Here is a 20998-nt window from a genome sequence, read left to right on the forward strand (position 1 = left end):
TTTTTGGAGTTTTTCACTGTACATTTTTAACTTATTGTTACAGGGAATAGAATTTAATACTTGCCATGTTTTGGAAAGCTGGGAATCTTTGAATGACATGTTTAAAATATTTTATGTCATAAAAAGTACTTGCAATTTACCTTTTACCACAGTCATAGTTGCACTTTCTTGCAATGAAGTCTTGAAAGAGTTAAATCCAAAAACCTTTGTCAGAGTTTGTAGAACTCTATCTTCCAATCTTGAGGAAGAGATGTTACTCATCTTAAAAGCCAATACTAGGAATAATTCAAACTAGAAGTAAGGAGAGGGCCTTCATGCAATTATTTTCTTTTCTTGCAAATCATCACCTGTATAGGCATAACAGATGTATTTCAATAATGCCATCTTCTTTAAAATGAAGTATAATTTATTTTTATACAACCATCACCATGCCAGCTATATTCTCTGATTTAGAAAATACAAGAGGGTTCTTACTATTCATTAGCCTATAGAAAAAGCAAAGCTATAAATATATTGGATTATAGAGACTAAAAAAAGCTAAGGCACAAGAAATTTAACTATTCTCTTGCTTTTTCGGAATGCAGATTACTATCTTATATATACTAGATTTTTCTACTGCCTTGCAGCTCCTGTGCCCCAAACTTTCGTTTCCTCCAAATGGAGCTCAATTCCATGCGATTTTCTAAGCAACAGGGAAGACAACTGTCTTTTCCGGATGTTATTACTCTTCCCAGTGAAGGCTATAGTTTTGGAGTCGTTCAAGTGGCGTTCGCGCAAAAGCACAAAGCCAAATGTTAGCTTTTTTTTTTTAGGTCAGAAAATGTTCCACAAAACGCATCTTTTAAGTTCGCACGATATAATATTTAACCCTTCAAAGAGCGGGTGGATGGGTGGGTGGGCTTGGAGAACAAATCGCTATTCAACCGACATGTAATTCTGAGACCAATTTGAATTTCCTGACCCTTTTTTATTATCACTTTTCTCACATGAGTTCTAACGCAGATCTGCCAGAGAAAAACCTAGCAGGTTAAAAGAGGGACGATGAAAATTTCAGACCCTTGTCCGAAGGGAAAGGGATTAAAAAAAATCGGCGGCATAAAAATAATCTCCAGGTATCTCCAACCTTTTTCACCTGAGGGAAGCCGAGACCGAAACTCGAGACCGCGGCCCCGCGGGGATGGAAGCGTTTTAGTGCACCCATAAACTAGATACTAAACTTCCCAGTTCTCCGAAACTACATCCTTGCGCCATAAGATCCCAGTGCGGGCGCAGCCGTTGCCAGAATCCCGGTTAATTCGGACGACTTCATTTTCCAGCAGCCTCTGGGACTTCGGCAGCGCTTCGGCGCGAGTTGATGATGTCAGAGGGCGTTGAAGAGCCGAGACTTGGGGGCGAAATGCTCTTTTTGAAAGGCACCCGGTAGTACACGAATTCCTCCTTGGGAGGGAGGGAGATACCTTTGAGGAGAAAATTAGTCTGCGGCTATCGCGGTCCCGAACAGAAGGACGGTAGTTCCGGCGATCGCTTCGCTGACGCTATTTTCTTGCGCCGGAAGAGAGTTCAACTGAGTTCGAAAAAGAAGATGGCGGCGGCGGCGAAAAAAAGCGTTCTATCTTCCTTGGCGGTTTACGCGGAAGATTCCGAGCCCGAGTCTGATAGCGAGGCCGGCGGGGCCGGTAGCGATCGAGGAGGAGGGACGGGTGAGGCCTTGGGGCGGCGGCGATTTTGGTTGGGTTTAATAAGACGCTATGCCTCGTTTCTTCTTTGGAAGCTGGTCGGGATGGCTCCCAGTCAGCTTCGAGTGTTTGCTGGGTGTGCTTATGCATCATAGAGTTGATTGGCTTTGGCTGCTTCGTGTTCAGGGAGGTATGATAAATGGGCTTTACTCCACGTTGAAGCTTTCTCTCTCCATCCCCCGTTTCCCAGGAGGGGTTGTAGTCCCTGTATTCTTGGCTGATGGGTATTGTGGCAGTATATATTCCTCTCTAATGATCTTGGGCGGATCATTTGGTTATTGGAGAAAAGGTGTCTTTCTGAAAATATGAAGCACCTTTTTATTTGGCTACGCTGTTAATTAACTTCAACCCACACAGTTACTTACAGCGACTGCTTTCTTCAAGCTTCTTCAGGGTGAGTTCTACCATACTAAAGGTAAAGGTTCCCCTCGCACATATGTGCTAGTTGTTCTCGACTGTAGTGGGCAGTGGTCATCTCAGTTTCAAAGCCTAAGAGCCAGCGCTTTCAGAAGATGTCTCCATGGTCATGTGGCCAGCATGACTAAACGCTGAAGGTGCATGGAATGTTGTTACCTTCCTACCAAAGGTGGTCCTTATTTTTCTGCTTGCATTTTTATGTGCTTTCAAACTGCTAGGTTGACAGAAGCTGGGACAAGTAATGGGAGCTCACTCCGTTATGCGGTGCTAGGGATTCAAACTGCTGACCTTTCTGATCGACAAGTTCAGCATCTTAGCCATTGAGCCTCTGTGTCCCCTCTACTGTACTAGTTGTTAGATAAAATATCAGACATTTGACTTGGTATGTTTGGTATATATACAGTGGTGCTTAAAAGACCTTAAAAATGTGATCTGTTCTCCCCACCAATCTTAAAACTAGATAAAGTGAACCTTATTAAACAAGTGAGCCAAAGCATCATATTTAATGACTTACTGGGAAAAATGATCCAGAACTGCATACCTGTGTGTGGCAAATGTATGCGAACCTTTGTTTCCAGTAACTGATAATGCCACCACCATGTCTCACAAATGGGATAAAGTTTTTATGCTGAAATACAGTGTTTGCCTTTCACCAAACATGTTTTTCATTCAAGTCAGAAATTTCTATTTTGGTCTTATCTGTGCACAGAACATTCTTCCAGTTGCCTTCTGGTTTATCTGCATGGTCTTTCGCAAATGGTAGATGGACAACAATTTTCTTCGTTTGGAGAGTAATGGCTTTCTCCTTGCAACCCTGCCAGGTACACCATTGTTGTTCAGTGTTTTTCTGATGATAGTTTCACAAACACTGACATTCACCAGTGGGAAAAAAGCCTTTAGTTCCTTAAATGTTACTCTGGGCCTCTTTGACACTTCCTGAAGTATTACACACCTTGCTTTTTGTATGATTGTGGTTGGTCAACCATTCTTGGCAAGGGTAATGGTGGTGTTTAATTATCTCTATTTGTACACAGTCTGCCTAAAATTGGACTGATAAAATTCAAACTCTTTGGAAATAATTTTGTAACATTTTCTAGCCTGGTAAAGGATCAACAATGTTTTTGGAGATGCTTAAAAATTTCCTTTGTTTGACCCATAACACACTTCCCTTTACCTGTGTTGCAAAGTTCAGATTTTGAAAGTGAATACTCAGAATTCCATTATTTAAATAAGGCAAACCTTTCGCACTCACACCTGATTATCATCAACTATTGATTGAAACTCCTGAATTTCCCCTTCAAATGAATTGATAATCCTAGAGCACTTGTGTCAAACTCACGACATCACGTTGCCGTCACATGATGTTTCACAACATTTTTCCCATTTGCGGAGCTGGGATGGGTGTGGCCTGCATGTGAACGCATCCAGCCTGCAGTTTGACACCCCCCACCCTAGAGGGTCATTTACTTTAGCCACTTTACAAGTTTGTGGCTTTCTCAGTAAATACATCTATTATTATTATTATTATTATTATTATTATTATTTAATGGATTTATAGGCCGCCAAATCCCGGAGGACTCCGGCGGCTTACAGAACAAAAGAAAGTAATTAGTAAAAAAATAAAATAAAAGGAAAGAATTTAAAAACATCACCATGCACCCAATCTGATCGGGGCTGGACCTCAGTAATGAGGTCAACAGCCCCAGGCCTGCCGGAATAGCCAGGTTTTAACGGCTTTTTGGAAGGCCATGAGAGTGGGTAAGGTCCAGATCTCTGAGGATAGTTCATTCCATAGGGTCGGAGCGGCCACAGAGAAGGCCCTCTTTTGGGGAGCCACCAGCCGACACTGCCTGCCTGACGGCACCTGAAGGAGGCCCACCCTGTGCGATCTCACTGGCCATTGGGAGGTATGCGGCACAAGGCGGTCTCGCAGGTATCCTGGTCCTAAGCCATGTAGGGCTTTAAAGGTAATGACCAGCACCTTGAATTGCGTTCGGAGACCAATAGTGCAGCTCACGGAGGATAGGTGTAACGTGGGTGTATCTTGGTACACCCAATATCACTCGCGCAGCTGCGTTCTGGACTAATTGTAGTCTCTGAATGCTTTTCAAGGGCAGCCCCATGTAGAGCGCATTACAGTAGTCTAGTCTTGAAGTGACGAGGGCGTGAGTGTCCGTTTGAAGTGCCTCCTGATCCAAATAGGGCCGCAACTGATGCCGAACCTGGGCAAAGGCCCCTCTGGTCACAGCCGACAGATGGTGTTCCAATGTCAGCTGTGGATCCAGGAGGACCCCCAAGTTGCGGGCCCTCTCTGAGGGGTGTAAGTTCTCACCCCTCAGGATTAAGGATGGACTATCTGGACTGTCCTTTGGGGGCAACATCCACAGCCACTCGGTCTTGTAATATTTTGACTCATTTGTTTATTTGGCTTCTCTTTAACTAGTTTTAGTATCTGTATGGAGAACAGATTATGTTTTAGGTTATATTTCTGCAGAAACATTGTAAATTTAAACAAGTTCACACACCTTTAAGTGTCATGGTATATGCAAAATATAGTAAGATTAGTACCTGGTATTTTATTGGGCAGTTAGCAAGAAAGAACTTACACTAGAGGGGCTGAAGAAAAGTTACTTAAGTAAAAGATCATAGTTCTTGTTTAGCAGGGTAGATTTATTTCAGCAGGTGTATTTTTGTGATTTTGTACAAAAGTATCAATCTTCTGCATTTATTTTCACTGTATTGCAAAGTGGCTATTAACCATTTTCTTCCTTCTTTGGATGATCTAGAAGAAAAAGCTGGTTTGGTGTCAGAAAGCTATGGAGAAGATGACCTCAGCAAAATGGAAGGAGAAGAGGATGGTTATGATGAAGATGATGATGAAAACAGCAGACAGTCAGTAGGTATTTTGTTATACAGCAATCAGACTTGGATTGTAGGTTTCACTAGAGCATAATAAGAATATTAACTTTTTCTATCTTCTTTGTTGCTTTTGTTTACATATATTTGAAGTTATCACAGAATTGCTAGCGAAATGCTTATATAAAATGGAAAAGCTCATTATTTATCCCTAACTTCCTTGAGTAAAAATATCTTTTTGCTTGCAAGATCAAATCTTAATGTAAAAATAAAATGATCTATTATATAGTTGATGTATACATGAAATTTCTAGATTCTAGAAGTAAATTTCTAAATTCTAGAATCTAAAAGTAAAAAATAAATAAATTGATAAAAACAGCTATACCATGATTATATGGTAGTGATCCATACACTATTATTCCTTCCACCCCATTCATTGCTTGAACCGATTATTCTTGCAAAGCTTTTTAAATGTATCTTCTCTACATTTTTTGTTTTAGGCCATATTCCTTTCTTTGGCCAGGATGTTAGATGAGCCCATTCTATGAAATTTGATTAGTCTGAGATGTATTATTTTTTATACTTTTTTGCATATTATTTGTTTTCTTGCTTTTAATCTAATGCTGAGTGCCCAGAGTTGCAATTGTGAGTTGGGCAGCTTTCTAAATTGATAATTTAAAATAATCTTCAGGTGGTATTTTAAAATTGCCAGTTTCAAATGATAATTTATACCAAGATACTGTGGCATTTTCCAAAGATATTTTCTTCTTTTATCCCTTCAGCTGAGGTTGTATATGAGAATTCCTATACATTTTACTAGTGTGAAGGAAATAAAATTTTCCTATAACTTTTCCATTCTTATGTGCATCTCTATTCAGTTTTGTATTATCTCCAAATACTTATTATTTAGATGTATAAGTATTTTTTTATAAATAAGTGGCATGAAAATACTTCTGATTCCTGCTTAAAATGAAATTTAATATGACATGTAAGGATGACCTCTTGAGAAGATACTCTAATCTGACTAGTAGGATAAGTATATTGCTCATATACTTTGTCCAACTACTTAGTTTTTATTTCAAGAACCATCCTTCCATGTTAATAAATCCCAAGAATATTTAAAGCAGGTGAAATCCTTTTTAAAAAAAATAACTTGCTTTATAGCTGATAACATCCAGCATTTGGGCTAATGCTATTGCATGAACACCTCAGAATAAATTCATAAATGTAGCACAGTTCATCTGAGTGAGATTCTCTATCTCTATACTGATTGGCAGAACCTATAAATGCTATCAAAAGCATCTGCAAAATGGCAGTTTATTTAACCATCATAATACAAATATTTGAATATGACAATGCAAATCCCACTTGTTATGTGCATGCATCAGTACACTTGCTCAATAGCAGGAATTCCACACCTTGTCTACCATGTTGCTTATTTTGATATCCTTTGCAGATGGTTGTTACTGTATACCATTGTCTACATTAAGTTTCTTTTCCTATCCATGTCAAGACACATCCGGGGCACCTGTTTCAGGATTCCTGCCGCTTCTTTTAGATCAGTTAGTAGCAATAAGAGGGAGAATTGTGTGTTAATAATATAATATTGATACTTCATCCCAAACCTCTACCACATATGCTCACAATATTGATGTTTAATGCAGCTATGTTAAAATTAAAATACAGAGTTACAACGTGATGCTTTTTATCTTTGTAAATTCTTCTAACCTTAATCTTAAATAATGGTATCCATAATTCCATTCTTCATATAGAAGAAAGCATATTTGCAATTTTTTAAAATTTCTTCATAATGTGGCAAAAGAATTAGGTGGTCCTATTTATTGTGGGCATTCCTATAACTGATTATTCAGTATTTAATCTCGTGTTGAGTTAGAAATAAGTACCTAAAGTAGAATATGGGTAGCAAATCTGGATAACAACTTCAGCTTCAGAAAGACATTAGTGGATTGGAGGTTGTAACCTACAGTATTGTTGAACCCTAAAGTAGACGTGTTACAGAATTTCAGGGCCATTGTTTAGCAATGAAAAGCCTGGGGCATGCTATTGATTGATATTACAGTTCTATGGTAATAGTTCTATGCTAATCTTTGGAAAAGTGCTCTTTCTCATTTTCCATTAATTCCATTGTTTAAGAAAACTTTCAAGCTCAGAGGGTACCAAGGACCCCACATTCCAGTGTATCCAATATTTGCAATTTTCTTACAAATGGACATCTTGAAACTCTGTTTTGGAGGCTCTAGAATCAGAAAATACTGTAAGTGGGTACATGGCTAGTTGTCCTCAAGTTTGCCTAGCTTTATTTATTAGAATAAAGGTGGTGAAAAAATAATTATCTACTGATAAAATGTATCCTATCTGTTGACTTGCAGTGCCTTTAAAAAAAAGAAATCCAGTATTGTGTGAGTTCCTAGAATCTACCCTACTATCTTAGAAGTAAACTTAATTTGTTTATACCTTTTTTTCCCCTTGAATGGCTGTTTTTACAGAGTTTGGGAAAGTTGAGAGGGCGGCCCAGCTGAATTAAAAAGCAAAATTAGGCTATTTAGTGCAAGTCCCTTGCCAAATACGCAAGAACTTGCTGACAATTTAAAGCTTAATTCTGTACATTCTTTGTCTTATAGGAAGATGACGATTCAGAGACTGAAAAACCTGAGGCTGATGATCTGAAGGTATTTGGAAGAGTGTTATGATGGAATGGGAATACACTGCAAAGCATATAATAGTGTGATTTAGTTAGTCATATGTATCTTCTATTCTTGACAAGCTAACTCTTGTTTGGGGAGTGGGAGATGTTTCCTGAGATGTATAAAAAGTCAGGAGGACTCATAGAGCACCAGGGGTGGGATTCAAAAATTTTAGCAACCGATTTTCTGCCTGGTTGCTCAGTGAGTGTGGCCATAGTAGGCGTGGCCTACTCTGCCTCCTGCACCACAGTGGTGGGGAAGGCGTTTTCGCCATCCTCAGGCTCCAGAGGCTTTTTTCTTCTGGGCTCCAGAGACTGCAAACAGGTCCGCTTCCAGACTTTCACGAAGCCTATTTTTCACCCTCCCCAGGCTCTGGAGGCTTTCCTTGAGCCTCTGGGAGGACAAGAATGGCCTCCCTCGGGCTCCGGAGGCCAGAAACGGGCCTGTTTCTAAACTTCCGGGAAGTCTGTTTTTTGCCCACCCAGAGCCTCCGTGCTGGTCCTGCACTTACTTGGCATCCAAAATGGGCCATGTGGAGACTCCTGGGCGGGGGGGCAGAGTGGCAGGGGCCTGTCAGCAACTACCGGTTCGGCAAACCAGATGTAAAATTAGCATCTGGTTCCCCCAAACTGGCTGAATTCCACCTCTGGATAGCACCTTTTCAGATTTTTATTAAAAGATACAAGATTTTGTGAACTTTAGCACAGTTCATCAGTCGCAGTTAGTCCCAAAAAGTGCTACTAGACTCCTAATTTTGATCCTACCATAGACTCAATACAGTTCTCCTTCTACAAAGTATATATGAGCATTTAAGTTTTATGAGTAACTAAGTTGATCTTCTGTATCAGAGATTGACTAATGATTAGGAAATGCAGTATTATGCTTTGTATGGGCTCTTAACACAAATGGTGAGAAATAATGCAGATGTCCGAAAAGGTGTTTTACGTTTCAGGGAATTGTATTAAGAACCAGTGTCCCAATTTTATAATACAATAGCAGAGTTGAAAGGGACCTTGGAAGTCTTCTAGTCTAACCCCCTGCCTAGGCAGGAAACCCCATAATGTTTTAGACAAATGGCTATCCAACATCTTCTTAAAGACTTCCAGTGTTGGGGCATTCACAACTTCTGGAGGCAAGCTGTTGCACTGATGAATTATTCTAACTGTCAGGAAATTTCTCCTCAGTTCTAAGTTGCTTCTCTCCTTGATCAGTTTCCACCCATTGCTTCTTGTTCTTCCCTCAGGTGCCTTGGAGAATAGTTTGACTCCCTCTTCTTTTTGGCAACCCCTGAGATATTGGAACACTGCTATCATGTCTCCCCTAGTCCTTTTCATTGAACTAGACATACCCAGTTCCTGCAACCGTTCTTCATATGTTTTAGTCTCCAGTCCCCTTTAGTCCCCTATTCATCTTTGTTGCTCTTCTCTGCACTCTTTCTCGAGTCCACATCTTTTCTACGTCAAGGCGACCAAAACTGAATGCAGTATTCCAAGTGTGGCCTTACCAAGGCATTATAAAGTGGTATTAACACTTCACGTGATCTTGATTCTATCCCTCTGTTTATGTAGCCTAGAACTGTGTTGGCTTTCTTGGCAGCTGCTGCACACTGCTGGCTCATATTTAAATGGTTGTCCACTAGGACTCCAAGATCCCTCTCACAGTTACTACTATTGAGAAGGTACCACCTATACTGTACTTGTGCATTTTGTTTTTCTTGCCTAAATATAGAACCTTACTTTTTTTCACCATTGAATTTCATTTTATTAGATAGTACCCAATGTTCAAGTTTGTCAAGATTTATTTATTTATTTATTTATTTATTTATTTATTTATTTATTTATTTATTTGTCTTGTATGCCGCCCACTCCCGGAGGACTCCGGGCGGCTCACAAAAGACAAGGGAAAGGGAGGAACGAGACAAAACAAACACAAAACACAAACCAACATTCACAATTTCTGTGGAGGTAGATGCTTCTCAACTCCCCCCAGCCTGCTGGAACAGCCAGGACTTGGCGGTTTTGCGGAAGGCCGGGAGGGTAGTAAGGATCCGGATCTCAACAGGGAGCTCGTTCCAGAGGGCCAGAGCTGCAACAGAGAAGGCTCTCCCCCGGGGAGTCGCCAGCCAACATTGGCTGGCAGATGGAATCCGGAGGAGACCCAACCTGTGCAATCTAATTGGTCTGAGAGAGGTAATCGGCAGGAGGCGGTCTCTCAGGTACCCAGGTCCGATGCCATGTAGAATCCTTCTGTATCTTAAGCCTGTCTTCTGGAGTGTTGGCTATTCCTGCCAGCTTGGTGTCATCTGCAAATTTGATGAGTTCCCCATTTATTCCCTCATCCAAATCATTGATGAAGATGTTGAAGAGTACTGGGCCTAAAACAGAGCCTTGGGGTACTCCACTGCATACTTCCCTCCATGTAGATGCAGTTCCATTGAGGACTACAAGTTGAGTGCGGTTGGTCAGCCAGTTACGAATCCATCTGATGGTGACACTGTCCAACCCACATTCTTCTACTTTATCTAGTAGTAGGTTATGGTCTACCTTATCAAATGCCTTACTGAAGTCCAAGTAAACTATATCGACGGCATTTCTCTGGTCCACTAATTTTGTCACTTTGTCAAAGAATGCAATAAGATTAGTCTGGCATGATCTGTTTTTGACAAACCCATGTTGGCTTTTGGCTATTACTTTGTTTACTTCTAGGTGTTCGCTAATTCATTGCTTCATTACCTTTTCCAGAATCTTTCCTGGTATTGAGATCAGGCTGATAGATCTGTAGTTTCCTGGATCTATTTTTTTTTCCTTTTTTGAAGATGGGAACCACATCAGCTCTTTTCCAGTCCTCTGGCAGTTCCCTGGTGCTCCAGGATCTCTGAAAGATATAGTTCAGTGGTTCTGAGATCTCATCTGCCAGTTCCTTCAGAACCCTGGGGTGTAATCCATCCGGTCCTGGTGATTTGAACTCGTCTAGGGTAGACAGGTGCTCACTTACCATTTTCTTCCCTATTTCAATTTGTGTTCCTAATCTGATTTTTGTGGTGCTGTTTTTGATAGGTTGGACTGTTTTATCCCTTTGTGGAAAGACAAATGCAAAAAATGAATTAAATAGTTCTGCTTTCTCCCTGTTGCTTGTCACCTTCTTGCCACTTTCTCCCAGCAATGGACCAATTGATTCCTTAACCTTTTTATTGTTTTTAACATGTTGGAAGAAGCTTTTTTTGTTATTTTTTACTTTTGTGGCAAGCCTTTCTTCATTGTGAGCCTTAGCTTTCCTTACTTCATCTTTACAGGCTTGGGCTATTTGTTGATATTCTGCCTTAGATTTGTCCCCCTCTTTCCACTTTTTATACTTAACTTTTTTGTCTTTCAATTTATCAGAGAGTTCTTTATGCAACCATGCTGGGATTTTTTGGGAGCTGTTATTTTCCTTCTTCATTGGTATTGTGCTAGACTGAGCTTTTGTAATATCATTTTTCAAAATTTCCCAAGCTTCTTGAGTTGTTTTCCCCTTGAGGATTCTCATCCATGAAATTCTTCCCAAGCTCTCTCTAAGTTTATTGAAATTATCTCTCTTAAATTTTCATCTTAAGTGTGATTTGTGAAGTTCATGCAGTGCTTGAGATTAATTTGGAGTTGTTAAAAAAATTAGACCAGGTATGTATTCCTCAATTTACAATGACAGAATTTCAGTCAGTAAAGTGATGCATGATCACATTGCAACAGCAATCTCTGCAGTCCCAATTGCCATTGTCAACTAAATATCACAGTCATTAGGTGAGACAACGTCCTGTTGACTTCCCATAACCAGAGTTAGTGGGGAGACTGGTAGGAAATTGCAAGTACCAGGCCCACAGGAAGGCAGGGAAAGAAGCAAACGGGTAATCGGGAAGATTGGAGAGGATATGTGCGGTGGGGATGGTGTTCGTGAAGTTGTGAGAGAGGGCCAGGGAGAGTGAGGGTTGCAAGAGAGGTATGAGGAGTGCTATCTTCTATCTGCTATTCTGCTATCTTCATTCTGAGCAACATCTACTTTCCCAGCATGTGTTGATTTATACCAGATTGGGCAGGTGTTGTGACTCAGCAGATGTCTTCTGTGAGTCTTTTCCCGATACAAGATTCATTATGCAGCTGGGGCTTGTTAGGGGCAGGTTTGGAGATAAAAGGACGGATGCTGCCACACCCTAGTTGCAGGAGTCAACGTTCCTTCGTGCGTTCCTTGTTTGGTACAACATTGCTTGATCATCAATCGTGATTTATGGAAGATACACTTGGATAAGTGCTTTGTGACTTCTGTAATCCTGATTCGTAGAGACTTTGGAAGAAGGGCTTTGCTTTTGTTTGGTTCATCTTGTATTGCCGTAAGAAAGATTTGTTTATTTTTGGGCTCGAAGCCAGTCTGAGCCAAGAACTGATAAAGAAAGTTCCTTTTAAGCTTATTTGTCTTGCTGTTTGTTAAGAGCCATGAAGGGGGGACAGAACAGGCAGGTGTATTTGCTGCTGAGTAGCAAAGAGCTAGAGCTGTTGTCTTAAGGACTCTTGATTTGGCTGTCCAGGTAGAGCTCATTAATTTCCTGAGACTATTATTTCATCCATTGATCTTCAGTTTAATGTTGGTACAGTGCTAGGTATATGTTAGAGCCCTAGCTAGAGTAATCTCTAAATACTTAGGGCTGTGGCAATGCTCCAGTAATCTCCCTTTCCACATATAGAGCATGGGGTTATGGATTAAGTTATGTGTGTTCAAGAGTATATGAGGGAGGCACAGCAAGGGTTAGGGTGGGTGCTTTGGTATGCAAGTGACTATTGCAGTGTGGGCACGGAGTGGCAGAGACTTTCCCCAGCAACCTGCTGTCTTCCCCATTGACTTTCTGTGGAAACCATCGCGGAATATTGCAAATGATGATCATGTGATCATGGGGCACTTGGCAACTGGTTATAAATGCAAATGGCTTGGTAAGCACCCAGATGGTGATCAAGTAACCATAGGAGTGCCGAGATGTCTGGAACTCAAGGACCAGGCATAACCACCATTTGTTTAGCTCCTATTAAATAATAAATAGGATTATACACTGCTTTATGTATATGTAAAATGCAGTCAATAGTTCAAGAGAAGCTGAAGGTTCAGAGAGAGAGAGGGAGATGCTAGCCCCATGAAACTGTTTTGTAAATGCTGCTTTTTAGTGGACACTTGCGTTAATATATGGCCACCTCCATCAACCAAATAGGTACATAATGTTTTGCATTAAGCAGTTCCCATCTCCCAACCCCAATCCGTTTGAATAATTGGTAGAACTGATTTGAAACACAAAGCAGTGAAGCTCAACTAGTGCTACAATGTCTGCAGAACTTTCCTTCCTTTCTCTCTCTTGCCAGTTTCCCACATGAAACAATTTTGGTAAGGCAAAAAGCTGCTTCTCTTTTCCATTTCCATTTGATCACCATGTTGTGTGTGTGTTTCATACTTTCTATATTTTACAATCTTACCAACTTAAGATCAAGATTCTCCTGGGAGCTTTATATTGCTAGTTTTTGGATCAATGTTTCTTAGTACATGTATAACTTTTAAAGGTATACCTACCTATCAACCCTGCTGGAATGATCTATAAAGATATCTACTGAAGCTATATAAATGTGAAATATAAAGTGTTTTTCAGCCATATCTATTGTACATGTTACAAATCAGAGATATATATAAACCTGCTGTAAGAAGGCATTATAATCTATTTTGGACAAATTTCTTCTGTTTCCTTACTATCACTTAATATTGGTTCACATACTCAAGTATTTTAAACTGAATTACGTTTTTCCCAAAATATGTCCATTATAATTTGATACCACAGAGTACCAGTGTGATACAGTTGTTAAGATGTTGGACTTGGAGGCCCCAGTTTAAGTTCTCTCTTAGCTTTCAAAGTTCTCTGGATGACTTGGATCAGTCACTCTTTTACAAGGTTTTTTGTTGTGGGGCAAAATGGGAGAAGGAACTACTGAGCTTCAGATTCAGGATTTAAATGTAATAAGTAAGAAATAGATGTCTTATTGTGATGTTGATTAGATGCTTCTCTTTCTGTCTATATATGAGATATCATTTATTTATTTATTTGGTTGTTTACTTAGGAAAATACTTGTGGCGTGTTTAAAGCATCCCCTAAGTATATTTCATTCCAGTCAGTATCTAAAAATCTGAGACTTATTAATTAAAAACCTGTGTTGTTAATTAACCATGTTGTCCATGTAGTGGCAGTATTTCCTCACTAATTTTTCTAACCCATCAAGCTGTATTAATTATATGACTCAACTGGCAAATCCAGGTTGATAATTTGACAGCCTGATAATGTCCCAAATATAATAGTACAAAGAAGCCTAGAAGATGAGGGTATAAAGAAGATGTCACTGAATGTTTCGAAATATAAACTTAGCAATTATCTCTGTTCAGATGGGCAGCATTTCTGTTTTTCAAAAACATTTGAAAAGCTATAAAGATCTTTTTGTAATTTCTGCAATTTATATTGATTAACATCCAAATCCAGGCTTTCTATATATGAATGCTACCTGATTTGATTTTGTTTGTTTTTAAAACTACTTTTTCTCTTTCTGGAGACTGTTTTTTCTTTTCCTTTCTTTCTTTTCTTTTCTTTTCTTTTCTAAAAAGCGTGCTTTTTAAAGCTTTTTAGTCATGTTGAATAACAGAACAGCATGTCCAGCTTTAGTCAGCTTATAAGTTCAGATATGGATGTCAAGTAGCAATTTTCTCCTTAACTCCAGGGCTAGGTTAGCTGCAATTGAGGGCAGCCTTTTAAAAAAGGGCTTTATTTTACAGTGCCGATATAAAAATAATCATGTAAATACAGTTGTTTTTATAACGATCCCAAATCCTTGTAGCTTGATGTTATACCAGTCTGGAAAGAATTTTGATTAGTAATCATAGATTATGACTATAGAGTAGTACAGTAGGTAATAAACACTGTATGACTAACTCTTCTGCTTAAGCTTTTCAAGGAGTGTTATCAGGGGAATGATTAACTATATCCATGAGGACTAGTCAGATGTGACTGACATAAACACATTCATCAATAGAGTCATACCATGGACACATTTCAATACCCACCTTTAACACTTAATCATAAGGAGGGCCTGCAGTAGAATCCCCTGCTACTCCCCTTTTCAAATATTTATTGAGACTATTGTCAGATTGGAAACCTGGCTTAAAAGAACACATATTTACAGAGCAAAATATGAGTTCCTAGCCATAATTTTCAGCCTTTCAATCTTAGGAATTAGATTTATTTATTAGTACAACCTTGATCCAATTTATTCTTTGGGGTTAGCACTGGGGGAATATCTCTATGTGAATTGTAAGATCTGCAGTGTTGATATAATATTTGTTCTTACATATGATTTACAAACAATAGGACATGTAAAACATTCACCTTTATTAGTTGCCTTGTATCTAAAGCAACATGGTGCTTATGACCATGTTGAATCCATATGAAAAAGTTTGGAATTACTCTAGCCGTCCAGTCTAATTTAAATATAGGCTAATAGTTAAATATTTACCTGGAAGCATGTTTGACTAATGACTGCCAATTTTGAAGAGATGGATATAGTCTCAGACACTAAAATTTCTTGCCTCTTCCTTTTCTCATGGATTCTCAGTAATTTTATATATAAAATGTTACAGGATGTTACATTTGTTATACAGTAGCATCTTGTTTGAGGAAGCCATGTTTTCATTAGCAGTTCCTAATTCCAGTTCTGAGTACTTTCTTTAAAATAACCATCTCCAATAGAACTATTGCAGTAACTCCAATAGAAATATTAGTGAAGAGAAATTATAGAAGAGATTACAATGGAATGTGTGTGGTTCCAAGAGTGACTGTTAGCATTTCCTCTTTGTATATGTTAATGATTGCTTTATGAGTGGCAAAGTCCAAATGTTTGATTACTAACTACCAACAATTGTATCATGAATTCTATTTTCTTTCCGGTTAGGTGATGATTGTGAGTCTATTAAAAATCTTTGATCTTTGAATTATGAACTAACTCTAGGGCAACGATCCCTAATATGTATCTCATATGTTACATAAAAAATAAGGGATCCAATTAAGGTCCATGTCTGTTATTTGTCCGTTTTCAATTTCCATACATTGCCACACACAATTCCTTGTCAATTCATGAAGTATAATGTTTCATTAAACAGAATCATGCCATTGGCTCATTTCATCTGGTGTTGTATGTAATAATAGTGGCAGCTTTCAGGGTCCCTGTTAGGAGTGCTTACTATCTTTGTCTAGAGATGCTAGGAAATAATCCTAGGACTTCTTGTACACAGAGCTTATGCTCTACCAAAGGTATAGCCTTTCTTTAATTGACATTAAACCCACAAGTTTAGGATATTTGATCCAGATTATGTTTACAGTAGGTTTTATACATACATACATGCATACATACATGCATGCATACATACATACATACATGCAGGTCTTGGCGTATTCGGGTCTTTTCATGTGTAAGATTGAGTATCTTGGCAATGTTTTGACAAGATCTCTCAAAAACGTATTAATTTCCAACGGATTCCAAAGAAACATAATTACCAACCTAATCCAAAAGGAGACCCCCCCCCCCCCCAAGAACCAAGACACAGAACAGGACAACGGCATCACCCTCCTCCCTTACATCAAAGGCACCATAGATAAAATCAGCAAAATTCTCCACAAACACAATACAAGACAGCCTTCGGCGCTGACCAAAAAAATAGCCAGCATCTTAAGAAACCCCAAAGACAAAATCCAGCTACAAAACCAAGGAGTCTACGAAATACCATGCAAAATCTGCCCTGCAACATACATAGGACAACGAACAGGAGAATAAATGCATGCATCGCAGAAACACAAGAACGCCAGTAAGAAAAAAAGAAAAAACTTCTTCCCTTTTCCAGCACCTTAAAGCTACAGGACACGAAATTAATTTGAAGGTTGATCTCCAAAACTGAACACTTCAACAAGAGAATAATTATGGAAGCTATCGAATAGAAAAACACCCCCACAACATGAATAAACGTGACGATACCTCCTGCCTACCAGACATCTGGAAACCAGCCCTAGTCAACAAATGAGCCCTACCCACCACCCAGGCCGTTACAACACGAAACAACAATAGACACACAGCCAGTACCAATCTACCAATCATGATACAACCACACAACCAATCATTCCACTTACTGAAACAAAGGCAGCACTCCACACCCACCCACCAAGATTTATAGAAAGACAGCAGCTCCGATCACACTTTTAGCCCAAAATCCAGCCTGAAGATGGTGAGTGACACCTCGCTGAAATGTAAGATTGAGATTGTCTTGGCAATGTTTCAGCGAGGTCTCACTCGCCATCTTCAGGCTGGGTTTTGAGCTATATATATAATTGCCCAATGAAAGTTAAGCATGAAATAATGCTTAGCGTCGGAAGTAGGAAATTAAAATAAATTTGTTCTAGCTTTAAATTTGTTGTAGAAAAGATCAAACGGTGGTGTATTTTAAAAGCCATCCCTAAGAATTTCACTAAGGAGGAGATTGATTCAGACTTTCTGTAAGAACTGAGATACAGACATTCCCCAAAACACTCTCTCTTTCAGGAGGCGTTTCCTAGCTTTCCAGAAGCTTGTTTGATAAACAGAATCAGAAACAAATAGCTATTTCAGCAGCACAATTCCTGTTAAATATCATTTTAAACAACATACAAGTCATACAATTGTATCATGAAAACATTTTCCCCAAATAGTAAGATAAAGTGCACATTTTATATTCTGAGAATAGCTTCCTTTTTTTAAAAAAGAAAGAACATTTTAAATGTTCTTTTTGTAAAATCACATTTTCTGCCAGGTATGAACTAATGTATACCTTGGACTAGACCTGTTATTGAAAGGATTGTGTTGTTCCAGTTCCTAAAAAAGGAGTGATAGTACAATATCATTCTAATGCAAGTAGTCCTCACTTAGCGACCACTTATTCAGAAACCATTTGAACTGAACACTGGTGCTCAATGAGTGTTGCTTAGGACCGGTCCTCATACTCTTGTCAGTTGCTGTGCCCCCATGGTCATGTGATCAGCATTTGCAATTTTCACTGCTGACAAGCAAAATCAATAGGGAGAGAGGCATGGCAATACTCTTCAATTACAGGTAATCCTTGACTTAACAACAGTTCATTTAGCGACTTTCAAAGTTACAACAGCACTGAAAAAAGTGACTGATAACCGTTTTTCACACTTACGACCATTGCAATGTTCCCATGGTCATGTGATCAAAATTTTAGACATAGGGCATCTATGTCAGTGGGGAAGTCAGATTCACTTAACCAACCATGTTACTAACTGAACAACTGCAATGATTCATTTAATGACTGTGGTAAGAAAAATGGGGGCAAATTTGCTTAGCAACAGCAATTTGGGCTCAGTTGTGGTTGTAAACTGAGGACTACCTGTACCTTGGTAGATGCTATATAATCCCCTACCACAGATCATATAACTTCATCCAGTGTAAAAGCATTCATCATAAAAAGAGATTCTCTGGTGTCCCTTCAATATAATTGTCCTTTCTCCCCAATTCTTTATACTATAAAAGGAAATAAGGAAATGTTTTTCCTGGGGCTTTGTAGGTTCTTTTCTTTAAACTTTTTTCTGTACTTTTTAGAGGATAAGGCATGTCTCTTACATGCCTGCTTGGTCCTTCCTTAGCAGCAGTACAAGCTAGAACAACCTCCTGATTCCTTCAGTTCTGAATACCACAAATTGCTGACATGGGTGTGGTGTGGCTTCCAAACGAGAAATTGTATTTTTGTTTGCATTGGCTCACATTATTACATTAAATTATTATCCTCCCCATGTGTCCTTTCCTAACAAATCTGATGGGCAAAATGAGGTTTCATTACTGCTCCTTGACTGTTGACTATCTTTAGTTAAAAAAAAGTCTGCCTAAGTCTTGTCAAACAAACCAGAGGAAATGTGAATGGTTACACATTTCTGGTCATTTAGACAATGTTCCAGCTAATTTTCTGCATTATTTGGAAAGAATCAGACCAAGGGTATTCTCCCAATCTATTGCTTAGTAAATAGCTTTAAGTTTACTGGTGCAAAATATAATCTATGGTACCTACTTTGCTGACTTCAGCATTTATAGTATTTTAAGTATTTGTGGAGGGGAGGGAATTCTCACATTCAAGTTAATAATAGGCTTCCTTTCTTCCACGAGAGTCTCCAGTGTTTGTTAAACGTGTTCAGAAAAGTGCCTTTTTCCTGTTTTTTCAGAAAGTGAGAAATAGTAGTTTTAAGTAAATAGTAGCTGTCCAAATATAGCTGCAGATTAGGGAATGGGTATTCATTCTGGAGAGTGTGTAGTGCATCCGTAGCATCTTACTAAAGCTAGCAGATGCTGGAAAACTAAAGAATTTTGGCCTTGTAACTAATCGGGAATAGTTGAAGTCTACCATTCTGAACTGGTTTTGTTCCTAACAGTTATTCACAAAATAGAACTATGTTCAACAAAATAAAAGGTGGGCCAAGAAGAAACCAAGGAAAAACTTTACTGGCTAAAGGTGTAAAAGAAACCTTGCCTAGAGTATATAGCAGTCTTAAACATTCGGGGCTTCTTATCCCTTGTTCTGAATTATTAGTCAGCCTTAGTGGTTATCCCACAAGCTTTGCTGATCTGGCTAGTTTATGCTTGGTGCAAATATTTAAGGCTGTATACTAAAATAAAAATGCAACTCTTGTTTTGAAAAGGTATGTGTGTGCGCAGGTAGTCCTCCACTTACAAACACAATTGAGCTCCACATCTGTTGTTAACTGAGACAGTTTGTTAAGTGAGTTTTGCCGCATTTTATGACCTTTCTTGCCATTGTTGTTAAGTGAAACACTGCAGTTGTTAGTAGCACAGTTGTTAAACGAATCTGGCTTCCCCATTGACTGTGCTTATCAGAAGGTGATCACCTGACATTGCAACTGTAATAAATATGAGTCAGTTGCCAAGTGTCTGAATTTGGATCGCATGACTGCAACAATGCTGGAACAATCATAAGTATGAACAATGGTCATAAGCCACTTTTCTCAGTGCTGTTGTAACTTCAGTCACTAAATGAACTATTTTAAGTCAAAGACTACTTGTATTTATAATGTTGGCCCATAATCTATGAAAAGAGTTTCCTTCTTGACTAGTGAACTTCATTGTAGTAAAATGTATTGATGATGGGACTGGATTTATCATTCATTATTGCTGACTTAATATTAGGGAATCCCTGTTTTTAAACTCTTTCAATAACCAATCATATTTTGCCAAATCTTGTTGACTTGATTGGGAGTCTATTATTTCAGTGCTGTGGATTTGTACATATTAAAAATAAAAGCAGGAGTAACTTTTTGTTGCTACTATACTATGATGTTGTTAAACATTAGCATTTAAGGAATAAAATATGATGGTTGATATTTTGATGGTTGTTCCTTTCCATTTGCAAACAAATTACTGCTTTCTTTTGTAGAATAAACTTAGATTGTCCTCCAGAAACCTAGAAAATTAGATTTCTAGATAGAGGCATATGTAAATTTCTTCACAATATAACCTGTTCTGTTTCCACTGAGCCATAATCTTTCAAACAAATTTAACTATCTTTAAATTTGGCATTTGGCCTGGAGCCTTGTCACAAAGCTGGCAAACCGGATACACCCATAGGAAATACTTTTAAGGGTTCCATTTCCCTAGCATTCCACCTCCCCACCACCACCATTGTTGGGGAAGGGTGAAAAATATACAATTCTCCCACTGTAGCTTCATGTACACTGAAGCTTTCTGTATACCAAAAAGTTTAATAAAATGAATCTGCCATGTAACAAACTCCAATGTGATTTTCCCCACCCCCTTGAGATTTTAAGGTTTGACAAGTGCAGGAGAAGTTTGATTTAAAAAATCCTTTTGTATTACGTGTGATCCTTGATGCGTTTATGAACACATCCATGTTATTTTCTGACAACAGTATAAAACTGGTTTGCGGTTGCATTCTTCTGCGGTACTTTTTGACTTCCCACTCTAACCTTGGCATTTCCTAAGCAATGATAAGTGCAAATCCTAATCCAACCTTATCCAACCTTGCCTTTACTTTTTAAAATCAGCCATGATTGACAAGATGCTGCCACCTAACTGGGCCATTCCTAAAATGCTTCTAAACTTTTGTAGTATGAACTGTTTTTAAGATGTTTGATGAATGTGTGCCAGTATATCTTTTTTTTTAACAGTCTTG

At 38.8% G+C, this 20998-nt stretch overlaps 2 protein-coding genes across 9 annotated transcripts in view; one reads left to right on the plus strand and one right to left on the minus strand.

The window, feature by feature from the left end:
* Positions 1–1484, minus strand: part of RECQL5 (RecQ like helicase 5) — an 85626-nt gene extending 84142 nt beyond the window's left edge. For 4 of the 5 annotated variants that reach the window (XR_004254820.1, XM_032211655.1, XM_032211657.1 and 1 more), the window contains exons 1-2: positions 1133–1484; positions 141–347 (exon numbers count right to left, since the gene is read on the minus strand). Coding sequence is in view for 4 of the 5 variants with exons in the window: in XM_032211655.1 (XP_032067546.1) it covers positions 141–261 (121 nt within the window). In the remaining variant the exon portion in view is untranslated. Of the gene's footprint in view, positions 1–140; positions 348–1123 lie in introns of all 5 variants that reach the window. The other variant, XM_032211656.1, reaches the window with a different exon arrangement.
* A 56-nt stretch (positions 1485–1540) lies between these two features.
* SAP30BP (SAP30 binding protein) overlaps positions 1541–20998 on the plus strand; it is a 53690-nt gene continuing 34232 nt past the window's right edge. The window contains exons 1-4 of one of the 4 annotated variants that reach the window (XM_032211661.1): positions 1614–1700; positions 2863–2974; positions 4940–5049; positions 7652–7699. In XM_032211661.1, the coding sequence (XP_032067552.1) occupies positions 2917–2974; positions 4940–5049; positions 7652–7699 (216 nt within the window). In that variant the 5' untranslated portion in view covers positions 1614–1700; positions 2863–2916. Of the gene's footprint in view, positions 1701–2862; positions 2975–4094; positions 4121–4939; positions 5050–7651; positions 7700–20998 lie in introns of those variants that run through there. The other 3 variants (XM_032211659.1, XM_032211662.1, XM_032211660.1) reach the window with 3 other exon arrangements.

This window comes from Thamnophis elegans, chromosome 2 (genome assembly GCF_009769535.1).
Source record: "Thamnophis elegans isolate rThaEle1 chromosome 2, rThaEle1.pri, whole genome shotgun sequence".
NCBI classification, from domain to species: Eukaryota; Metazoa; Chordata; class Lepidosauria; order Squamata; family Colubridae; genus Thamnophis; species Thamnophis elegans.